The sequence below is a fragment of the Rattus norvegicus genome, chromosome 12, assembly GCF_021556685.1.
Source record: "Rattus norvegicus strain SHRSP/BbbUtx chromosome 12, alternate assembly SHRSP_T2T, whole genome shotgun sequence".
NCBI classification, from domain to species: Eukaryota; Metazoa; Chordata; class Mammalia; order Rodentia; family Muridae; genus Rattus; species Rattus norvegicus.
This window is the reverse complement of record NC_141545.1, coordinates 44,924,272-44,945,112: the sequence shown is the minus strand read 5'-3', so window position 1 is coordinate 44,945,112 and position 20,841 is coordinate 44,924,272. Positions and strand designations below refer to the sequence as shown.

General features: G+C 46.4%; 1 protein-coding gene across 9 annotated transcripts in view; it reads left to right on the top strand.

Annotated features, from left to right (window-relative positions):
* Window positions 1-20,841, top strand: part of Med13l (mediator complex subunit 13L) — a 196,681-nt gene that overhangs the window by 101,723 nt on the left and 74,117 nt on the right. For 7 of the 9 annotated variants that reach the window (NM_001419791.1, XM_087578968.1, XM_087578967.1 and 4 more), the window contains 2 exons: window positions 2,977-3,061; window positions 12,666-12,749. In NM_001419791.1, coding sequence (NP_001406720.1) covers window positions 2,977-3,061; window positions 12,666-12,749 — 169 coding nt within the window. The remainder of the gene's footprint in view (window positions 1-2,976; window positions 3,062-12,665; window positions 12,750-20,841) is intronic. The other 2 variants (XM_087578974.1, XM_087578972.1) reach the window with 1 other exon arrangement.

Sequence of the window (20,841 nt, the reverse complement as noted above, 5' to 3'; positions counted from 1 at the left end):
AGCCCTGCTTCTGTCTGCTGAGCATCCTCAGCGCTGTTCTCCTGTATAGCGTTGCAGATAGACCAGAACAAACCGCGCTTCTACATCTGTCTTCTACCCTACCATGTATCCTCTGATCCATGTGACTGACGAATTGACAGTGGACAAGCTAAATGCATTTCTGATCTAGATTTGTTGAGTGATACCAAGTGTTCTACATCCACGACAAGTTCAAGAGAGCGGCGTACTGAGTAGGTTTGATTTGATATAAATAAGTCCATTTAGTTATTAATGACTTCAGATAGATTTTACAAGGCAATCAATGACAGCAAAATGGTGACCAGTCAATGATACTGTGTGTAATTGGATTTTTTACGGGTATGATGCTATATTTCAGAATTAATGTGACATTATGCTACATTGTTACTCAATTTTTTGTTAAGTCAATTTTTTAGAAATCGGATATATCAAAAATTGAGATCTTTAAGTATTATTTGGCACAGTCCATAGGTGAGGCTGATACATGTTGTCTTGGTGCAGTGCCCGTTTATTTTATAGTTCTCAGGAAGTATATGTGAGAATTGGAGAGTTTAGTTTATAAGTTTGTACCTTGGACAGCAGAGTTGAAAACAAAAGGTAAGGAACAGATAGATCCTCCGTCTCCCTTCGCATTACTGTCCCTTAGCCCTGCGTCACAGCAGATCTAACAAGGACTTCTCTGCTTCTTGCTTTTTAAAAGTCTGTTTGTATTTGTAGGGTTCAAACAAAATTTGCTTTTCAGTAGTTTAGTGGCTGAATGAGAAATTGTTTCCCACTAGCGCCCCTCCCCCTCCAGCCTCTGTAGAGGCTCTGCTTAGCCCCTTGTTCTGGGTGATGGGTTTCAGTAGTTCTGTTGCCTGAGGTTAAAAGCACAGGGGGAGTCAGAAATGTTTCTGAGGAAATGTTCATTTCCTTCCTGGCTGCAATGGGATACATTAAGGGGAATGTGTATCACAGCTCAGAGGGCGCCATTGCAGTTTAGACTGTGCACACTGCTGATGGATGCAGGAAGGAATGCTGCAGCCCTTTTCCACCCTCCTGGGACACTCCTTCTCATCACTCTCCCTTAGGAGCAGGGAAACACGAGGCTACTTTGATAATTTTCCACATTGACACCTGAGCACTTGGAACCTTCTACATGGCCTGTCTCTTAAAGAAGCATACTAATTCTGTAAGACGTGTTTTAAAAGTTGGGGAAAGTTCTACATTGTGAAGATTTTGAGTATTTGGATGCTATGCAGTAATTACTACTATTTAACTTTGTTTTTAATAAAACAGTGTCCTCTGGAAAGTTTAGTACTTTTAAACTTTATTTGAATGAGGATGGTGTTTCAGAAGCTAAGTGACAGCACTTTAAACAGCTCCTGAGCACAGGACTCCACCACTGCGAGGTAACCACTGCCCCAGCCTGGGTCTGCACACAGCCGCTGAGGCAGCCTCGCTTCTGTTTGCCATTCTCAGTTCGCCTGCCTGCAGCCCTTACAGTAGCTGGAGGGCAGTGTTCGCACTTAGGAACACTGTTTCCATTGACACTTTTCTCTCATGTGTATACAGAGCTATTTGATTTCTTGTGCCTTTTCTTCTGATACCAAAAACATTTAAATTGATAAATACAGTCTATAAAAGTTTTCTTACTACTCTTTTTATTCATATAGAATTAATATTTATCTGGGAAGCTTGGAGTCTAAATTTAAAATGAATTTACCACTGAATGAGTGACTTGTGGGTTTCATGAAGAGAATACCCCATTCCTGTCGGTTCCCACAGACTTGGTGGCCATTGTCTTTGTCCTCAGCCTCTAGGTCTCCCTTTCACTCAGCAGAACCTAAATCCACTCAATAGTGCATCCCCACACCACTGCGGCCTCCCCAGGTCCTTGTTAATCCAGTGAGGCACTTCCTCTCAGCCTTGTTAATCCAGTGAGGCACTTCCTCTCAGCCTTGTTAATCCAGTGAGGCACTTCCTCTCAGCCTTGTTAATCCAGTGAGGCACTTCCTCTCAGCCTTGTTAATCCAGTGAGGCACTTCCTCTCAGCCGTGAGTCTGAGAGACCCCACCTGCCTCCCCTCCCAGTGTCCGTCCCTTTCCCCCATCCCCGTATCGTGAGTCAAGATAATTTAATTTAAAATCATCTACTTTGGAGTCCCCCTTATATAAATATGAAAAGAAAAAGAACTTGAGGACAGCACGGGCATTGGCTTCTTTTACAGTTGCTTACTTGTTGGTCCATGGCATTGCTTACTTCAAAGGAATCAAAAATGTTCAGCGCTTATACAATTATAAGTCCAGGAAACAATTTAATATTGTAGCAAGAGTTAATTTCTAGCAATATTTAAATTCTTTAAAAACCCCATCTAGGGCTGGGGAGATGGCTCAGTGGTTAAGAGCACTGACTGCTCTTCCAGAGGTCCTGAGTTCCATTCCCAGCAACCACACAGAGGCACACAATGGGATCTGATACTCTCTTCTGGTGTGTCTGAAGAGAGGGACTATGTACTCATCATACGTATGTACATACACACACACACACACACACACACACACACACACACACACACACACACACACACCCAAATATATCTTACATCTTTAGAAAAAACCATGTAGGTAGACTTGAAGTTAAGCAACTGTGTTTAACTCAGATACTTTGGGGAGTCACCTAGGTATTTCTCTGTGACAGGTTTGTTATTTTGTAATAGAAGTTGCTCAGAATTATTCTTTGAGACTGGGGAGGCCGCCCTGGGTGCATCAGAAGTAACTTGGGGAGGCCGCCCTGGAGCATCAGAAGTGACTTGTTTGAGGACAGCCTTAACTGCTCCCTCCTGTCCACTGTGAGACTGAGATGAAGTCCTTTGAATTAGCTCATTAGCTTTGCATTAGAAAAATGTGTCAGTTTCTTTTTATTTGGATGTCCTTTTTACTGGTTCTTTTTTTTTTCTTTTTTCTTGTTTCTTTTCAGTTGTGGAAGAAGGACTCTGGGAAAATGGCCTTTCCTATGAATGTAGGACGCTGCTCTTCAAAGCAATCCACAATCTGTTAGAAAGGTAAGAAAGGGGCCATGGTGTGACCCTGCGCTCAGGGCGCCAGGTCCACTCGGGCTTTAGACTTGGGTCATCGGCACCGTTAGAGCTGCGCTTCTGTATCTCCGCTTGTTTCACATTGCTAGGGAAGGTTAGGGCAGTGTAGAGATCTCCTGCATCCCTCCCAGGCTGTGTGCATCTCTTGTTCAGTTTGAGTTTCAACTAGATTCAAGGGTGGATCCCTAAGGTCCAGTCGGCCTCTCACGTAAGCACAGGACCAAGAAGTGACGAATGAGCTCCTGTGACCCTCGCTGTCATTGAGATGCTGTGGGGTTTGACAGTTATGTTTCTTGCAAAAAATTAAAGAGCTAATCCACGATAATCCGTGATAATTCACTATTTAGTACCACAGCTCTTCAAGTCTGGGAAAGGCCTTTCTCTTAACATTCTTGCCAATGCTGCCATTTTTGTTGAGTGAGTCCTTAGCTTGGCTCCTCAGTTCGAGGCAGTTTCTCATGATTTGATTAGGCTTATTCTTCTTAATAAGAATGGCATGGAACTGAGGCTGTACCGCCTCTGAGAGTCACAGCATCTGACACGTGTCAGAGACTGCAGTCATGTGGCTGGAGTGATATTCTCTGTCAGCTTTCTTCTTCTAAATTAGAATTTTGCCAGCTGAGATCCTGGTTGACCCCACTCCTGTTGTACTAGACAGGAATGCCATAGTTGTGGCAGACACAGTGGGATTGTGGGATGTCCCTTTCCTCTAAATCCCACTCACTGTCTTGTATCACCTGCTGATGGCCCTTGCTGGAATCATTACCACCACTATCTCTGTACTATTGATTTGTCACCATTTCTTCTCTAACCAGTTGGCAGTCTCTCATGTAGTCGTCCCTCTTCCTCTTCTCTGCCCCATTCCTGCACTGTCCTTCTCGCTCCCCTGCCCCGCAGACCTGCACACATACAGAAGCACATTTATTCTTTGGCTGTACACCTGTAACTCTGTGGTTCCAGAAGGAGAAGTCAGAGAATCGGGAGCTCAAGGCTAACCTGGGATCCTCAGGGATTTTAGAGCTGTTCTTAAAACAGCCGTTCACATCCGTGGGGGCCGTGCTTTATTCCTGAGTTATATCTCATTGCTGCCATTAGGTTGCTGCCATGTTCTTGCTGAGTTGACTGAAAATGTCAGTCAGTGTAGGAGTATCTCCTTACCTCCTGCTGCAGCTTGACACCACCAGGCTCTCAGTGGTGTTTTGGGGCAGACACAAATGACTAAGAATGGCCCAGTTAAAAGCCTCAGTGGGGATCAGTGTTCCCTTCTGTGAACTCTGCAGATGATGCTCTGAGGTCATCAAAAATGGGTGGACTTTACAGTACTGCTAAATTCTAGCTGCTGGCTCAGGCAACAGCTAGAACTCACGAGGTAACACCGTCTGAGTCACTTCCAAAAACCTTCTTACCGAACAGCCCTGCTTCCTTCAAACATTTGTTCTGCATTTTCCATAAAGATGTTACTCATCTAAAGAAGTATCGACTTAAAGATCAGGTAATCATCAATGAAGTATTGGACGTCTATGTACCCCTGCCAAGTCACCAAGAACAGAAGCACAGAGCACATCGGGGAAGCAAGCGTGCGTGTCTGATAAGGCTCATCAATGTGCTCTTCCAAATAGGGTCCTGGGTGAATAACCCATCGCTGTCTTAGCCCGAGTGTTAGCATTTTCCTTTGTGATTAGAAAATCAGAATCGGAAACAGTGAGAGGATGTGCCTCTGAGTTCTTTATTCAGGGCTCATGCATTAGGCTAGGATTCCCCCTAGGAACCAACGCCTGGCTCAGCCCGAACCTGCTTCTGAGTTCCTTACTCAAGGTGTGCGTTTAGATTTCATGATGGGGACCAATGCCTGAGTCAAACTGAACCATTATTTTTAAGACAATGAATTGTGAGGTAAACTCTGGTTTGGTGCGCATCTGTCAGCACTCAGCCTGCCAGTGGGGGATGGGGTGCAGGTAGCTTCAGTTAACATGTGTAATGTATTTCACATACTCTGTCAATAATTACTATTTTCATGTAAATTTCATTATCTTGTTCTGTTAAAGTAGCTGCAGAGTATCCCATCTGGACCTCTTGTGGGAGGCAGGCACGCCTGAGGCAGTGAGCACGGCAGCCTTGCCCTGAGCAAGCACTTTTGGCCCGGGTCTCCCTTCCTCCCTGTGAGAAGCTGAGTCTTCTGTCTGAAGGGACAGCATTCTGTGAATGAAAACTCCCTGCTTGTGTCCCTTTCCATCCCTCAGATCACTGGCTGGAGCTCTCTCTCAGTCTGTCTCCTGCTGGGTCTGTTGTGGTTTTCTGCTTGTGTTCATGGAAGGTCAGCCTGGCTTTCCAGCGTGAGTTCTGAATTCCTGTCATAAAAACAGGACAGCTCAGCAGCAGGATAGTTTACTCTCTAAATTACTGTTTGTTTAGTTGATGTGTTAACAAAGCTTGAACAAGTGATTTCTCCTGCCTTTTTTAAGGTGCAAAGATCTTTAATGAACAGGCAGTTCCATTCACTACTGTGAAAGGCTCTTACTTGAGTCTGAGAAGGAGCTGTATAAATTGATCTCTGTGAAAGGCTAACAGTGATGTCACTGCAGTGACTCATTAAGGACAACTTCCCTGCCATTTTCACACAGAAGAGCATTGCATTCTGGACTATATTGATTGGTACTGAAGCACCACTCTATTGATGTTCTGTAGCGATTTTAAATTGTGAACACTGTGACTTCAGATACTCATTTCTTCTGTCACTGTTCAGTGTCTGCCTGCCCTCGGCATGCATTTCCAGCTGGATGCATCCGTCCACTTAAAAACAAATGAACAAGCTACTCGTGCAAACATTTGCATACTGGCATCAGGCAGAGAGTGGCTCTGCTTATAGTTTTGTTTTTCCCACAGATTTATTTCTTGGAATCCTTTCCTTATTACCTGCAGAGAGGAGTGCTTTGGGTCTCTGGTCCATCACGAAACCAACTGAGGCGTGGCCTTGGCCCAGCACACCCCCTTTCTTATTATAAGAGCTCTGTGTTTGGCTGACTGCCCTCACAGCCTAGAGGAGGACAGCAAGGATTGCTATTTTTAGAGTGGTGGCGACATTGATAGTTGCCAGCTCGCTCCAAGGATTCTGGTCTATAGTGTCCTCCTTCGTTGTGAACTTCCTGTCACTTGAGCAGGTTCTGACTGAGTTTGTTTCATCTTCAGAGAGCTAGAGAGTTAGAATGTGATTTGCCCTGAGCAGAGGAGGGCTGTCCTCTCCTGTGACTTTCACGGTGGTATTTAAAATCTATCTTCTGGGGTCACATTCGGTCATTTTTTAAAAGACAGGATGGTGGAGATTTCAGTTTTGTTTTGTTTTTAGATTTATTTATTATTATTTTACTTGTGTGAGTGTTTTACTGGTATGCGTGTGTATACCAAGTGCGTGCCTGGTGCCCTCAGAAGCCAGAGGAGGGCATCAGATCTCCTTGGACTGGGTTACAGATGGCTCATGGTGAGCTGCCCTGAGTGCAGGGAACTGAACCCAAGACCTGGAAGTGCAGCAAGTGCTCTTACTGTGAGCATCTCTCTGGCCTCAAGGGGTCACTGTGCTGCGCCTTGCATGTAGCTTCTCGGCTGATAACCAGACGCATGTGCCTGCCCCATGTTTGTAATTCTTAGGACGTTTCACACCCCTCTCCTCTCCAGCGGTTTGGCCCATTCTTCTCCTTTGGGGCCCCTGGCCTGCTTTGATGTCCTGCTTTGCTCAGCAGTCAGGTTAGGCCCAAGGACCAAAGCCCCCTCCCTCCATAGTCGAGGCTGGTTGTGTAGTTGCAGTGCCTCAGCCTACCTGCCCAGGCCCAAGAACTGAGCAGCCAGCCTTTGCCTCTTCTTGTTGGCTTCCTGACAGAGAGCAGAGACTGCTGGTAACTCAGGAGCCGAAAGCCTGTGGTGCATGTGCCCTGAGGTAATGCATACCATGTCTGCTCATGTCTCATCAGCTAAGACACTGGCCACCACTTCAGTGGACAAAGCAGTCTATAAAGGAGAGGTGTGGAGATGAAGTCACATGACACGCTGGATGGCCAGTGGGCTAACAGTCTATCTTCCAGCTAGCTGCTCTTTATGGTTGGGAGCAGACAGGTTTCTGGACAGAGAGGGGCAGGGGGATTTGGAGCTCTTTGCTCTTTAGGTTTATCTTTGTGACTGTGTAAAACCGAGAAGTGGAGAGTCCCAGAGTTCCTGTCTCAGATCTGTCTGTACCATTATTTTTCATGTCTTTGGAGAAAGTAAGCATGCTTTCTAGTTTATTTTAAGGCCAATTATCTTTTTGGATAAATGCCCAGGATGATAAAGTACCATTAATTTGGGTTTTATTTATCTAGAATCCTTTGTGATTGGGCTTAGCCCCACCCCCTTTTGCACATCCCTTTCCTCTCCCACCATGGAAGAAGGCGAGTGTCCAAAGTCTCCAGGGAAGTGACGCCATTCGTGCTCACCCTGCTGTGACTACGCTGGGCGTCACACTGACGCTGTATCCTCCTCCTCATGGAAACAATGTGTGAGGTTGCTTTCGGGAGCCTGCTCTGTATACGTTAGTACTTCAGACATCTTGGCTGTTTGCCTTGTTATAGTTGACATGGATTTCCATGATGTATCAAATTCTATTATCCATCTATGAGTATGGAGTGAAAATTCTTGACAAAACAGCAAAGCATGTGTGCAGTTCAGACACTCCACAGTGGTTTATGTCCTGAGGCAGCTTGCCTTCCTGGCGTTGGAGAAAGCGCAGAACATCCAGCACACTGCCAGATTGGCATTGGGTTTGTTACTCTGACTTTAATTTGTAACTGCCTGAAGGCTTTGGAATAAAATCAGCGTCTTGGTTTTCATGGGGTTTATTGCTATCCCCAGAGGTCAGGCCACCCCTGTGTTGCACACAGTGGAAGGTGACAGGGATGGCTGAGGCCCTGGGCTCGGTCTTGCCATTCTGCACCCAGGGAACCCTGGCAGTGTGGAGAGTGTGTGCCGTGCCTGGTGCTGCACTGGGGCTGCACGGGGCCTGCACTGGGCCTGCACTGGGGCTGCACTGGGCCTGCACTGGGGCTGCTGAGCTTCCCTGTGCTGCCCCAGTGCTTGGCAAGGGAGCATAGCACGGGGACTGGGCCTGCAGCCACCCCAGATGCCAGATGCCTACACACTGTGGCTTGCTCTCCTGCCTTATGATGGGTAGAGGCTGCAGCAGAGCTCCGCTGTCATGGTGCTCAGTGACAGCTACGCTGCAGTGGAAGACATGGTACGTGACGGAGGTCACACTGTGAGAGTGCAGGAAGCAAGTCAGTTCCCACTTCATGGAAATGCCATGTCAGAGAATAAGCCTAGATTTTGGAGTACAGTCTATAATGGGAGGACGTGAGTCTAAAAGCCTAGACACATACCTACCAGTAAATGCCTGGACAGGGTCTGTCTTCTAAAAGCATCAATCAGGCTGTGCATTGTTGTTTTTATTGTTTATTGTTGTTTGTTGTTGTTGTTATTATTATTATTATTATTATTATTATTATTATTATTATTACTACTACTACTACTACTACTGCTGCTGCTGCTGCACAGAGACAGGGCGAGGGTGTTGACAACTGGTTTTGGCTTTTCGTTTATAATGAGAGAATGACATTAGACACTGAATGGGCCATGAAGAAAGGTGCAGGCCTTTGGAGTTGCATGAGGCACAGTGGACATTTCAGGGGAGGCCAGCCCTGTAGAAGAACGTAAGGTTATAGTCATTTAGTGAGGATGTGGAGTAGACAGGCCTTGCCCGGCTACATCTTGCTGCAAGAATTAGCGCCCACTGGAGCACCGGGGAAGCCCAGCCACTGAGGGAGGGGGTGGGGTCGGCTGGGAAGGGCCCTCATCTTCTTAGCTGTGCATGATGTAACAAGCTTGACAGAAACAGATTTCCTGAATTTGATGAATTTGGTAGGGGAAGGTGCACTGATGATACTTGGCATGCAGGGGGGTGGGATGTAGTCTGTGGGCAGCTAGTGAGCAGAGGGTGGTCTGCCCAGGCTTGGGGAGTGGAGATGGGAGCCGGCCATTGTGGTAACTATTGAGGACGCTGTGGTACACCACAGAATGCACATCACAGGAACCTCAGATGGGCGCACACGTGCAGCTTGCCTTCATTTCCAGCCTCGCTGCATTTCTCTTGAGATGGTAACTTGGAGGCGTGGCTCTTCTCTGCTGTTGCTTAACGCTGTCAGCCTCCGGACTCACACAGCTGCCTTACAGAAAGATGGCATCTTCTTAGAAACAGAAACGCTGGTGACATCCAGGTTGACTATAATGCATACCTGGTACTGACGGGAAAGTGTTCTGAAACAGTTCTCAGCAGATAGAAGTGTCTGCAAGGTTGAGTTGTAAAGTTAAATACAGCTTTTCATCCTCCTTCCCCTTAAAAGAGCAAAGAATGGCAGAAAGGTATATTTTATTTCTGATATTTTTATAATTTCAAACTACCTTTAAAACAGCATTTGCCTAATTATGTTCTTTGAATATAATTAGTGCAATTTGTCATAGTGTTTTGTTTTCCTGGTCATGTCTCAGAGCCGCATGGCCCCGTCAGTGCTGAGGTATTGTGATTTTAGGCTGCATTAGGAATTGACAGGCTGTGAAGAAGCAAATTCAGTAGATTTCCTTCCCGGTCACTGAGTGCCTCATGGTAAGAACACACACACCAAACATGGCCATAAGAGCACTTGCAATATGAACAGGAAAATAATCCTTACGTGTGTACCACGCGTATCAGATACTGAGTGAACATTAAGCTGTACAGAGCAGGACCCAGAATGTGCCACAGCACAGGCCTTTAACTCCCTGGTGAATAGTCACTGTCATCCTGACAGAGCTCTGAGCACTGAAACCCTCATATAAACACGAAACCTCAGATGGCATCAGAGACAGAACTGTCCTCAGTTTAAAACGGGAGAGGAGGCGCAGAGCAGTAAGGGGAGTGGGGCTCACTGGCTATGGAGCTGTGTCGTGGGAATGGGCTGTGTCAGATGCAGGTGTGATGTGTGGACTACTGAGTTGCTCGGCTGCCACACTGTGAGCCGCATTACTTTGTTGCAGTATTAGAAGAGCTTTTGTTTCTTCTGCCGCACTGTAGTCTGTTGCAGAATCAGGACTCCCCAGATGCTAGTCTAGTCACAGAACTGTCTTCCACAGTGTGGCCACATCTCTTCCATTTCCTCCCAAGGCTTAAAGTTGACAGCATCCTGGTTACTTTCTTAGGTTCAGTCTCACCTCAGAGGAGTTGTGTATGAACCTCCACCCCAAGCCCAGCACAGCTTTATCCAATGCAGTTCCCTATGAGGTGGAGTTTGCTGGTGGGTGTGACCCCATGCCTGTCATCGTTGCTTTTATTCTGCGCACTGTGGATTTCAAGGTAGACACCCAGTGACAGTTTTTATCAAGTGAAGAACTGTGTGCACAGTAATCCAGTTATGATGTGGACCTGGGCTGAGGAGGAGGAGCAGCCGGCAGTGGTGGCACGCGGCTTTAATCCCAGCACTTGGGAAGCAGCGGCAGGCACATCTCTACAAGATCAAGGCTAGCCTGGTCTACAGAGCAAGTGCCAGGCTTGCCAGGGCTACGCAGAGAAACTGTTTAAAGAAAAAAAGAACGAATAAAAGGGGAAAAGAGGGATTAAGGGATTATTATGGAGCTGTCAGTTATGTCCTGGCCCCTGCACAGATAGATGTTGTGGCAGCTCCCTCCCTCTGGTGACTCTGACCTCGCTAGGCGACGCTCCCTCTGTGCCTTAGCTGTGGACACTGACAGTCATCTCTACTCACACTGATGCTAGTGTCTGCCATTGTGACACTAGCAGCTGTTGGCTCTTACTGCACTGCATTCTGTGTGGCAGTGTCTGCTCGGGACGGATGGAGTCTGGCTGGGGAAGAACCTGGCGAAGCCTTACAGTTTCAGTTCTTGTGACCTTTTCCTTAGGTGGCTGCTCCATATTTTCTATTCAAAATTTAGGGGTTGGGGATTTAGCTCAGTGGTAGAGCGCTTGCCTAGGAAGCGCAAGGCCCTGGGTTCGATCCCCAGCTCCGAAAAAAAGAACCCCCCCCAAAAAAAACAAAAAAACTGTATAGCAAGGCCTAACTTTCATTGAGAAAACATTTTGGGCTGGAGAGATGGCTCAGCGGTTAAGAGCACTGACTGCTCTTCCAGAGGTCCTGAGTTCAATTCCCAGCAACCACATGGTGGCTCACATCCATCTATAATCAGGTCTGGTGCCCTCTTCTGGCCTACAGGTGCATACATGCAGGCAGAAAGCTGTATGATGTATACATAATAAATAAATAAATGTTTAAAAAAAAAGAAAATTAAAAAAAATAATGTATTCAGAGCCTCTCTCACTTAGAAGCATGAAGTCAGATTGAGTTACTTTGGAAATGATTTTCTTTACTGTGAGCAAGGGAGAGGTTCACTTTCCAAATAGATTCAGTGATATTTGATGTAACCCTGTCCCAAGTTGACTCTGCACAAAGGGAATTATCCTATGAGGAGGAACTGTTGCCTGACATTAACTGAGTTGTTTAACCTGTAATGAAATGGGTGAGGGCTGGAATTGTTTCCATAGTCTTTGATGAGTGGGACAAAACCGAGTGCGGATCTGCCTGAATATTGAGATAAGAACTGCAGTCTGCTCTCACGGGGCCTTGTCCAAAAGAATCACATGCCACATTTGGACAGCTTTCCTTCAAAACGTGGATCATTTCCTTACTGATATTGAGAGACCATTGTGTCCCATCACGTTCAGAATGTCCATTTTCTTTCTCATTGCGTATTATTTAAGATCAAGGGTACTTGTTAGTGCTCTGAGCAGCCTCTCACCCATTGTGCAGGAGGTGGCTAGGTAGAGTCGTCACCTGCCTGTACATGAATGAACTTGGTCATAATTGTGTTGTCACTCAGCTCAGTTGTCCTCACTGTTGGTGTTCTATGTTTAAGAGAACACCTGGGACTTGACAGCAGCGCGCGCGCGCGCACACACACACGCACACGCACACACGCACACACGCCATGCCATGCCATGGAGACAGAGCCAAGAGCAACACACCATCCTTACTAGGAAGATTAATGCCAAGTCTTCATTTTCCTAGATGGTGTTTTTGGGCCTTCAGAGAGAAAGCATTAAGGCAGATGATAAACAGTGCTAAAGTTTTGTTTTGTTTTTGGTGTCCTCACTAAAGAATTGATAACTTATCACAAGAAAACTTCAAACCCAGCTTGCAGGAAGAAGAGTCCTCCAGTTCCCTACACTCTGACCTTGATGATATGGGAACTAATGTAATGCAGATCTGTGACCTAAATCCCAGAGTTTTGGAAACACTTCCAACTATTTTGCTTGCTTATGTGCCCCCATCTTTGGGCATTGATAATTCGTGCCCAGAGTTCTGAGTTCTTTCAGTGTAGGGAAGCATTCTGACAGCGGGTCTGGCACTGCTTGTGTTTCTTTCAGTGCCTTTCCTTTCATTCGCGTTGTTAACAGAGTGCTTTGTTTCTGAGTCTGTGAAGGTAATTCCTGATGTGCTTATTATAGGTGCCTAATGGATAAGAACTTCGTGAGGATCGGGAAGTGGTTTGTGCGGCCCTATGACAAGGATGAAAAGCCAGTCAACAAAAGGTCAGTCTTGAGGATGCTCTTGGTGTTTCGCTTTCTCAGCTGCGACCACGCCTGTTTTTGGGGTTAGGCCGAATGGGTTGGTGTATTTATTATCTGTTCATGTTGCTCTAGGGCCACTGGGCTATCACATGCTGTGTGCTTATGCTTGAGTACTAAAATGAGAGCCATGTGGCCATCAGGTTGGGTTTGAAGTTGAGACACACTAGCGTGGCCCTTCTGTTACTCTCCCTAAGTTTTCTCCCTTACACTGCTATTTGGCATAACTTAAGAATGCTTACATGGAACTAAAGGGTGAACATGTGTGCAGTGCTGCCGTGTGCTCCTCCCATAGATGAGCACACATAGCCTGGTGACTGTCAGCGTCACACTGTGGACTCTGAGACCATGGATGGTTGCCATGGCCCGCATTTGCAGTGGGTGTGAACTTCACTGCTAAATAGGCATGGATTTTTAGATCAATGAAACCAAAACAAAATGACTGAATTTAACATTCCTTACCTCGGACCATACTCTAGTTATCTATAATAGATTGATAGTGTTTAATGTTCACAAAGCACAGTACATAGCACCTCTTCCCCTCCAAACTATTCTTTTTCTTTGTACGCTAAGTATGAAGCACAGACCCTTTACCCCTTCCCACTGAGCTCCACACTGGGGACGTAGCACCTCAGTTCGGTTTCATTGTCTAGGTGCCCTAGGGCAGCTGCTAGCTGCAGGTCGGAGTCTGTCTTAGGGTGAAGCTGCTGTCACCAGTCTTGGCGTTAGACTCCATCAGTAGCTTCTCGCAATGTATCTTGATTTAGTAATGTGGTTGTTGGGAGATCCCACAGTGGGGTCAGAAGACACTAATGGATTGCTGGGGTGTAGCGTTCATTCAAGGGTTAAGGGTTTGCGCAGAAGCTGGGCAGGACCCAGCACCAGGTAGACAGCATGGTGGGGTTTGATGTTGAGTCTGTCAGTGGTGCCCAGTGTAGGGTAGTAGCATTGGGAAACATTAGGATTGCTATTCACGTATCTGAATTTCTTAGCACCATCCTGGGGTTTGATGGCGCTTCTCAAGGCCATATCTGGAGAGAGGGCCAAGGGTGGTGTCAGCAGTGATGTCCACCATCAGATTATAAAGGGGAAACTTGAGGGATGCAGTGGGCGTTACAGGAGCTGTGCTCTGCTGGCTTCCATAACAGTGAGTGCAGCCCCTCAGGGGAAGGTTGGCCAGGATGGAGGCACAGATGGAGCCTGTTTCCTAAGGGCTGTGACCCACCACTGGTGAGATCATTCATGTGCAGTTCACTGCTCACTGTTTAGATCTGGCTTAATACAGTTATTTGTACTGAAGTATGTGAGCATTTAAAAAAAATCAAAAATATATTTGCCTTTAGGGCCATTTCTACTCATCACTTCTCAGAGCCCCAGTACCCAGGGGCCTCCTACAGGTTAGACATGGGTGTGCCCAAGCAAGTGACTTCTTGTGTTTTAGTCATTACTGTTTTCACTTACACATGTGTTTAATGGGCGCTTTTTTACAAAACAACACTCTAGAGTCTATCTGTCAAGAGAGAAGGAACATTGTTTTCATTTTAAGTTGAAAATTGGGTAGGTTTAAATTAATTTTCTAGCATAGCTAAAAAAGCAAGAGTAAAGGTTATTATTTGTATTATGATTTCTAGTTATAGAGTACCCTGTGTCTCTGCAACCTAGATTATTAATTCTAAATGGAATAATTTCATTATGACACATTCAAAGTGAATCAGTTTCTAGTATCAGCTATCTAAAACTCTTGCTTAGAAAAAAATTAAGCTTATATTTGGTTTTTTTATTTGTATAATTACAGTAAAAATGTAATTAAGACCATTGCAACATTGGCATACAAGAAGTGCTTACTGCAAAAGAATAAGGTTTTAAAAGTGCGTATGCTTGTGTGTGTGTGTGTGTGTGTGTGTGTGTGTGTGTATAAAATCATTTAAATTTCTGTTTTTCCCCATTTATCTGCTATGAGCACACTTTCCCTTCTGTCCTCAAGCCATGTTAAACATTATTGTGCTACTGCTAGTTATGAAGCACAGTGAACACTCCTCCATTGACTCACTGTCTCTTTGGAGTGGGCTGGCTTTCCTCCTTCATTCCAAGTCACTGTATTGTGGGAAGTGCAGATGCTGTAAACTCCATTGTCTCAGGGTTGATCTCGGCCCCTTCCCAACTTCTCCCATGTCTTCTTTCTTAGAGCAGACAGGCAGTTGACCAGTTTTATCGTTATTTAGTCTTGGGGTTGTAGCCATGGGATGGGTGTTTGCTGTTGGATCTTGTTGTTTTGGCTTCTCCCTGCACAGTGTCAGTAGCACCCTCTCCCACCAGTCACAACAGCCTCGGGTGCTGTGGTTACTGCCATGGTCTCCTGGGCTGCAGATGCCCTGATTAAGAAGGGGGGCTTGGCTCATGCACACTGCCAGAGACCGCAGAGGGAGGAGGCTGGGTGATATTTCTGCTTCCTTCTTTCTAGGGTTCTCCCTCTTATTTCAGCACATTTGCTCTTTCTCATGTCAGCGGTCTGGTTCTTTAAGTGACACACAGCCTTCATGACACCGATGGGACACATGGGCAGTGTTGCTCACTTGCCCTCCAGTAGTTCAGCTCGTGGCAGATGCAGATTGTCGGTGTTCTAGGAACAGGCTACTCTAGAAGGCTCTGCCCTCCTTGTCATTGCTGAGAGTGGACACAGCAGCATCAGGGATGGTTCTATAGTGTCCTCAGCCTGAGCCACCCAGGTAGAGGAATGTTTTACCCCATTAGAGAAATGATATCTATTTCCTGAGTAACTCAGGCATTTGAGTGAGGCTGTGGGCTTCCCAATATTTTTCCTCCCCAGTTGAAGAGAACTAATTAAAATTATATTGTCAAGGAAAAGGTTATATGATCAAGTAACTTACAACTATTAAGTGTAGGTCTGCTGTGTTTCTGAAAAGTGAATTGTTTTAGGATTAAGATAACAAGTAAGTGTGACACAGGACTGATGTGGCTGTGAGTCTGTCTGGTGCCTAGTGTGGGGTAGTAGCATTGGGAAACATTAGGATTACTATGCAAGTGTCTGAATTTCTTAGCATACATGCAATTGTGTTAATGAGCCATTTATTTCCACTGTGAAACCTTTGTTGCTTTTGTTTTTGAGACAAGATTTAACTGTGTACCCTTGGCTAGCCTAAAACTTGCTACATAGAATAGGCTAGCCTTACGCTCGGAGATCTGCCTACCTTTGCCTCCCAAGTGCTGGGATTAAAGACTGTTGTAGAAATGATTTAATACCCTCCTGGGGTTTCTGCCCTACCTTTGACCATTCAGTCCCCAGATAACACACACACACACACACACACACACACACACACACACACACACACACACACACACACACACACACACACCTTTATATTTGTAATGAGCCTTAAACAGCACTAAAGTTGGGCAGAGACTCTGCTTCCCTATCAATAACCCTGAGTTATTACTTACTCTTACTATGTTTTATCTGGGCTGCTCTTAACTCCAATTGGCCACATTCTCTTCCATAATCCAGATGGATTGTGGATTCTCCTTCCCTCTTCTGCACCTCCTTCCCCTCCCCCTTTCTTTCTCCTCCTCCTCCTCCTTCTCCTTCTCCTTTTCTCCTTTTTTCCTTCTCCTTCTCCTCCTTCCTCTGCACCTTCTGCACCTCTACCACCTTCTTCTTCCTTCTTCCTTCGCCTCCTCCTCCCCCTCTTCTTCTTCTTGTTCTTGTTTTTCTTGTTCTTGTTCCTCTGCTTCTGCTTCTGGTTGTTGTTGTTGTTGTTGTTGTTGTTGTTGTTGTTGTTGTTCTTCTTCTTCTTCTTCTTCTTCTTCTTCTTCCTCTTCCTCTTCCTCTTCTTCCTTCTTCTTCCTTCTTCTTCCTTCTTTCTTCTTTCTTCTTCTTCTTTCTTCTTCTTCTGGTTCTTTCTGACCCCAAGCCCAGGAAACCTAAATGCCACCTCCATCTCTTCTGCCTAGCTGTTGGCTGTTGGCATCTTTATTTACCAGTCAGAAGTAGCTTGTGAGCAAGGCCTACTGGGTTTCCCTCTATACCAGGTTCCAGGGGCTCGCATTTAGCCTTACAATAGATAACATGAGACCAAACCTCAACAAAACAGGAAGTATTTTCCATCTGCAAAGAACTCTTCCTCTCTAAGTATCTCAAATCTCCTTGCATCTGTTTATATATGAATTTTAAAGCATATTTTTTTTTTTTGCTGACATTTATGAACTCTAAAGGTTTTTGAAAAGGACATTGTACATTCTAATAATCTTGCTTGCTTGGCTGGCACGTTAGGGTACTAAAGAAGATCATGAAACTAAAATCCCTAAGTTTGATCTTAGTCGTTAGACATAGCTCTGAGCACCCGTCAGCACTTCTTCCTGTTTGCCTTGTAGTCACGTGATGCAAAGCCGGGCTGTCCATGGTTCAGGAGTGTCCTGAAGCTGGGCCTTTGGGTAAAGCTCCTGGGTGTTGAGCTGGGTCCTATAAATCTGGTTCCTGATTTCTACACTGCTATACACACATCACACACACACACACAAATGCCGTGAGTCCTGAGGCCGTGGCTTATCGGCTTCTGCACTGTGTGTCCTCACCCCAGCCTGTGTGTGCTTCCATTAGATAGGCCAGGACACTGCGCTGCCAGAGAGGGTCCCGGCGCATAGTTCACCATCATCCCCTTCAGCTCCAGTTCATGTTGAGTCCCTCCCTGCTGCTTTCTTGAGGCAGCTTTTAGGTCGTGCCTTCAGCTATTGTTCCTCTGTTTCCCTCAGCACGATTTGAGTGCTGTGTGTGTTTTTAGTTTTCAGTCTGTACTACAGAAGTTACCTTTGTGCCCTCCCATTCTTAGAGAATTCTTGAGTAGGGTTTAGAGCACCGTCCAAGCTATAGGTTTCCAGTGTGCAACATCACTTTTTTCTTTATTCAACACAGAGTCCAAAGTCTCCTGAAGGTTGATTTTGCAGAGTTACCTACCATAGAGCAGAACATAGAGCTGTGGCCAACAGAGACAGAGGCTCCCTGCCCATTTTTGACGTTAAGAGAGAAGTTTTGAAATACTTAGTGTTGGTGTTCTGTCTAAGCTCCACCCCCAGCTACCTGGGAACAGCCAGGTATGCCCTGCCCCATAGTCGCCCAGCAACAGCCAGCTGTGCCTGACTATATAAGGGCTGCTTGCCCCTCCTCTCTCTTACCCCTCTTGCTCTTTGTTCTACTCTGTTCTTGCCCCACCCCACCCCACCCCACATGCCCACAGGCGGCTGCCTTTCCTCTCTTCTTCTACTCTTCTCTTATTAAACCTCTCCACACGGAACCATGGTGCTTGGGTGTATTCTGTCCGGGCATGGGCCGAGATTCAAAACCCTAACGTTGGTGCCGAAACCCGGGGTGGAACCAGGAACCCTAACACTTAGGTTTTATAAGTGTGTGAAAGTCCTTTGAACCTTGTACTGTCTTTCTACATTAGGCTTTATTACTGAGTGGGTTTTGAGGTCTCAGCAGCTGGGATTTTAGCAGTTTGCTTGGTTCAGGCATATTCCTTTGGGAAATGCACACCACACTGTGGCAAGATCTCAAAACACAAAGAAGGAAGCCTTCTGAAGAGGGCCCGTCCATTGCTGGGCAGCGGTTGAAGGGTAAGTGTGATTGAAACTGGTTACTGCTGCTCCCATTGGCACTGGATAGTTACATGCAAGAACACGGGGAATTATAACTGTGTATAGTTGGAGACAGGCGGCTAAATATTTCTGTTAGCCGAGATTTTAAAGATTATATGTTCAGGAAACAGGCTTTACTGAATGAGAAAACTGGCTTTACTAGAGAACTTCAAGGTCTATTTCAGTGGTCTTAAAGCGTGGCGTCTTCCTATCTTTTCTTATTAAAAATTACAAAACATAGACTGATGCTCTGTCTTCAAGAGCAGGTCACCTGTGAGGTGCTTCACTTTCCTACAGATATTTTGGGTCCCCTAGCCCCTTGCCAAGTCAATGCCTCCCTGCAGAGCTCTGTGCTCTGCCAGGGCTCCCCAGGAGGGGACAGCAGTGCTAAGCTGCTGCACGTGTCAGATCCTGGCAGGCTAAGAACTGGCAGGACTGACTTGTGTTTGACTGTCTGAGGATAGCATGTCAGGCATGTTTGGTTAACACAGAATAGGAAGTTATCAAATACCAAGCCTTTAGTGCTGCTGAAGTGTTTCTTAGCTCCAGTCTGAGGCATGCAGTCCAGAAAACACCTGCTCACAGAATTGGTCAAATTTTTCATTTCTCCAAGCTGATTCTCTGGTCAAAAGGTAGCACTGATGTGTCTGGATGGCACGGTGTGCTTCATGCCCAGGACAACTGTGTCCTGTGGGTATTTCTGAGCCAAGAAACTGGGTGTGGACGTGCAGTGGTATATGGAACATGTGGAAGTGCAGGCAGCTCTGTGTTCAATCACAGGTTATCAAGTGGCGCCCTCTCTGCATTTCCCACTGCTGTATTGTACTTACAGACTCAGGCCAAACTGTTGAGGTCATTCCCAGTGTTTGCACATGGGCCTGTCAGCTCTTAGAAAACTGTGCACACTTGAAACCTGTGCTTCACACCTGTCGTGCCACATTCCCCACTTTGAGAGTGTGAGTGGTGCACATTGCTAGCGTGTGTGAAGCTTTCTCAACAGTAATTATACCACCCTCACCACCAACATGATTCAGTCTTGGAGTACAGTGGCCTGAGGAGGAAAGATCACGTCACGAAGCCTTTCTGAGGAAGGTGAGGCAGGGTAAATGCCTCAGAATTAAGTCTTGGGTTATGAAACGTTAACAGGAGCTGGAGGACCAACAGAGGCGTGTTGATGTGCACTGCGGGGAAGACTTGAAGGACTTATGGTTTGCATGGCTTAGGACAGAGTCATGAAAAGGGGGAACCATGGCTAGACATCTGCCATCCTGTCTCCAGCAGAGGAGGAGCATGCACAGACAGTGCTGTGAAGCTGCAAGGATTGAGGGTCCACAAAGTGAGCCGGAAACCCAGCACATGAAAGGTCCTGCCTGCAGCCTACAAGTCCTTCAGCCCACAGTGTGTGCGTGTGTGTGTGTGTGTGTGTGTGTGTGTGTGTGTGTGTGCGTGCGTGCGTGCGTGCGTGCGTGCGTGCGTGCGTGCGTGCGTGCCTGAAGTGTATAGCACATATAGCAAGTGTAGAAGTGTGCTCAAGCATAAAACCTGGCTCATATACAATTACTGTGTAGCTGATGAGGCTTGAAGCCCTGTGGTGGTAGACTGAAGTGTGCTTGGAGAGCAGTAGAGTCAGCTTTAGGCAAAAAGGGTGCGTTCATATGCATCGCTAACACCCCCACACCCCCTCTCTTCCTTCCTCCCTCTCTTCCTCCCTCCCTCCCTCCCTCCGTCCCTCCCTCCCTCCCTTCCCTTTTTCTTTCCTTTCCTCAGCCTATCTCTTAGTTAGGTTTTCTATTGTGAAAAAACACTGTGGCCCAGGTAACCGGGGATAAAGGTGTGATTAGTTAGGCTCGTGTTTCTGAGCAGTAGAGTAGAAGGCTGAGCAAAGGTGTGGGCAGGAACAACTGAGCAGGAGGCTGACTCAAATGGTCTTTTGAAACCTCAAAGCTGGGCCCCTCGTGTCACATCCCAAATAGGACCTACAGCCGGGGGAGTCAAGCATTCAGACATTGTCGTCATTCAAACTGCCACAGCCTGTTGGTGGTATGCGCCTTTTGTATGGTCTTGTTTTGTCTGCTCTGGAGGTCTTTAGTTTGCTATGTCACTTGTTAATCTTAGGACATATCTCAGGCACTTGAGTAACACTTAAACTCTTACGGAGGACATCAGGGTGTAGTTATTTAGCTTCTCCTCAGGTGCTTTGTGTAAAGCTGCTAACAGGAAGAAGTCCAGGCCTGGAGTCCACAGCCCAGGTTTGCATGAGTGCTGAAGGGCAAACATGGGGGCAGCCAGGACACAGACAACTGGCTCTCAGAGCACATTGATGGACGGACGCGCGCGCACGCACACGCACACGCACGCACACGCACACGCACACGCACACACACGCACACAGTTACTCCCAATC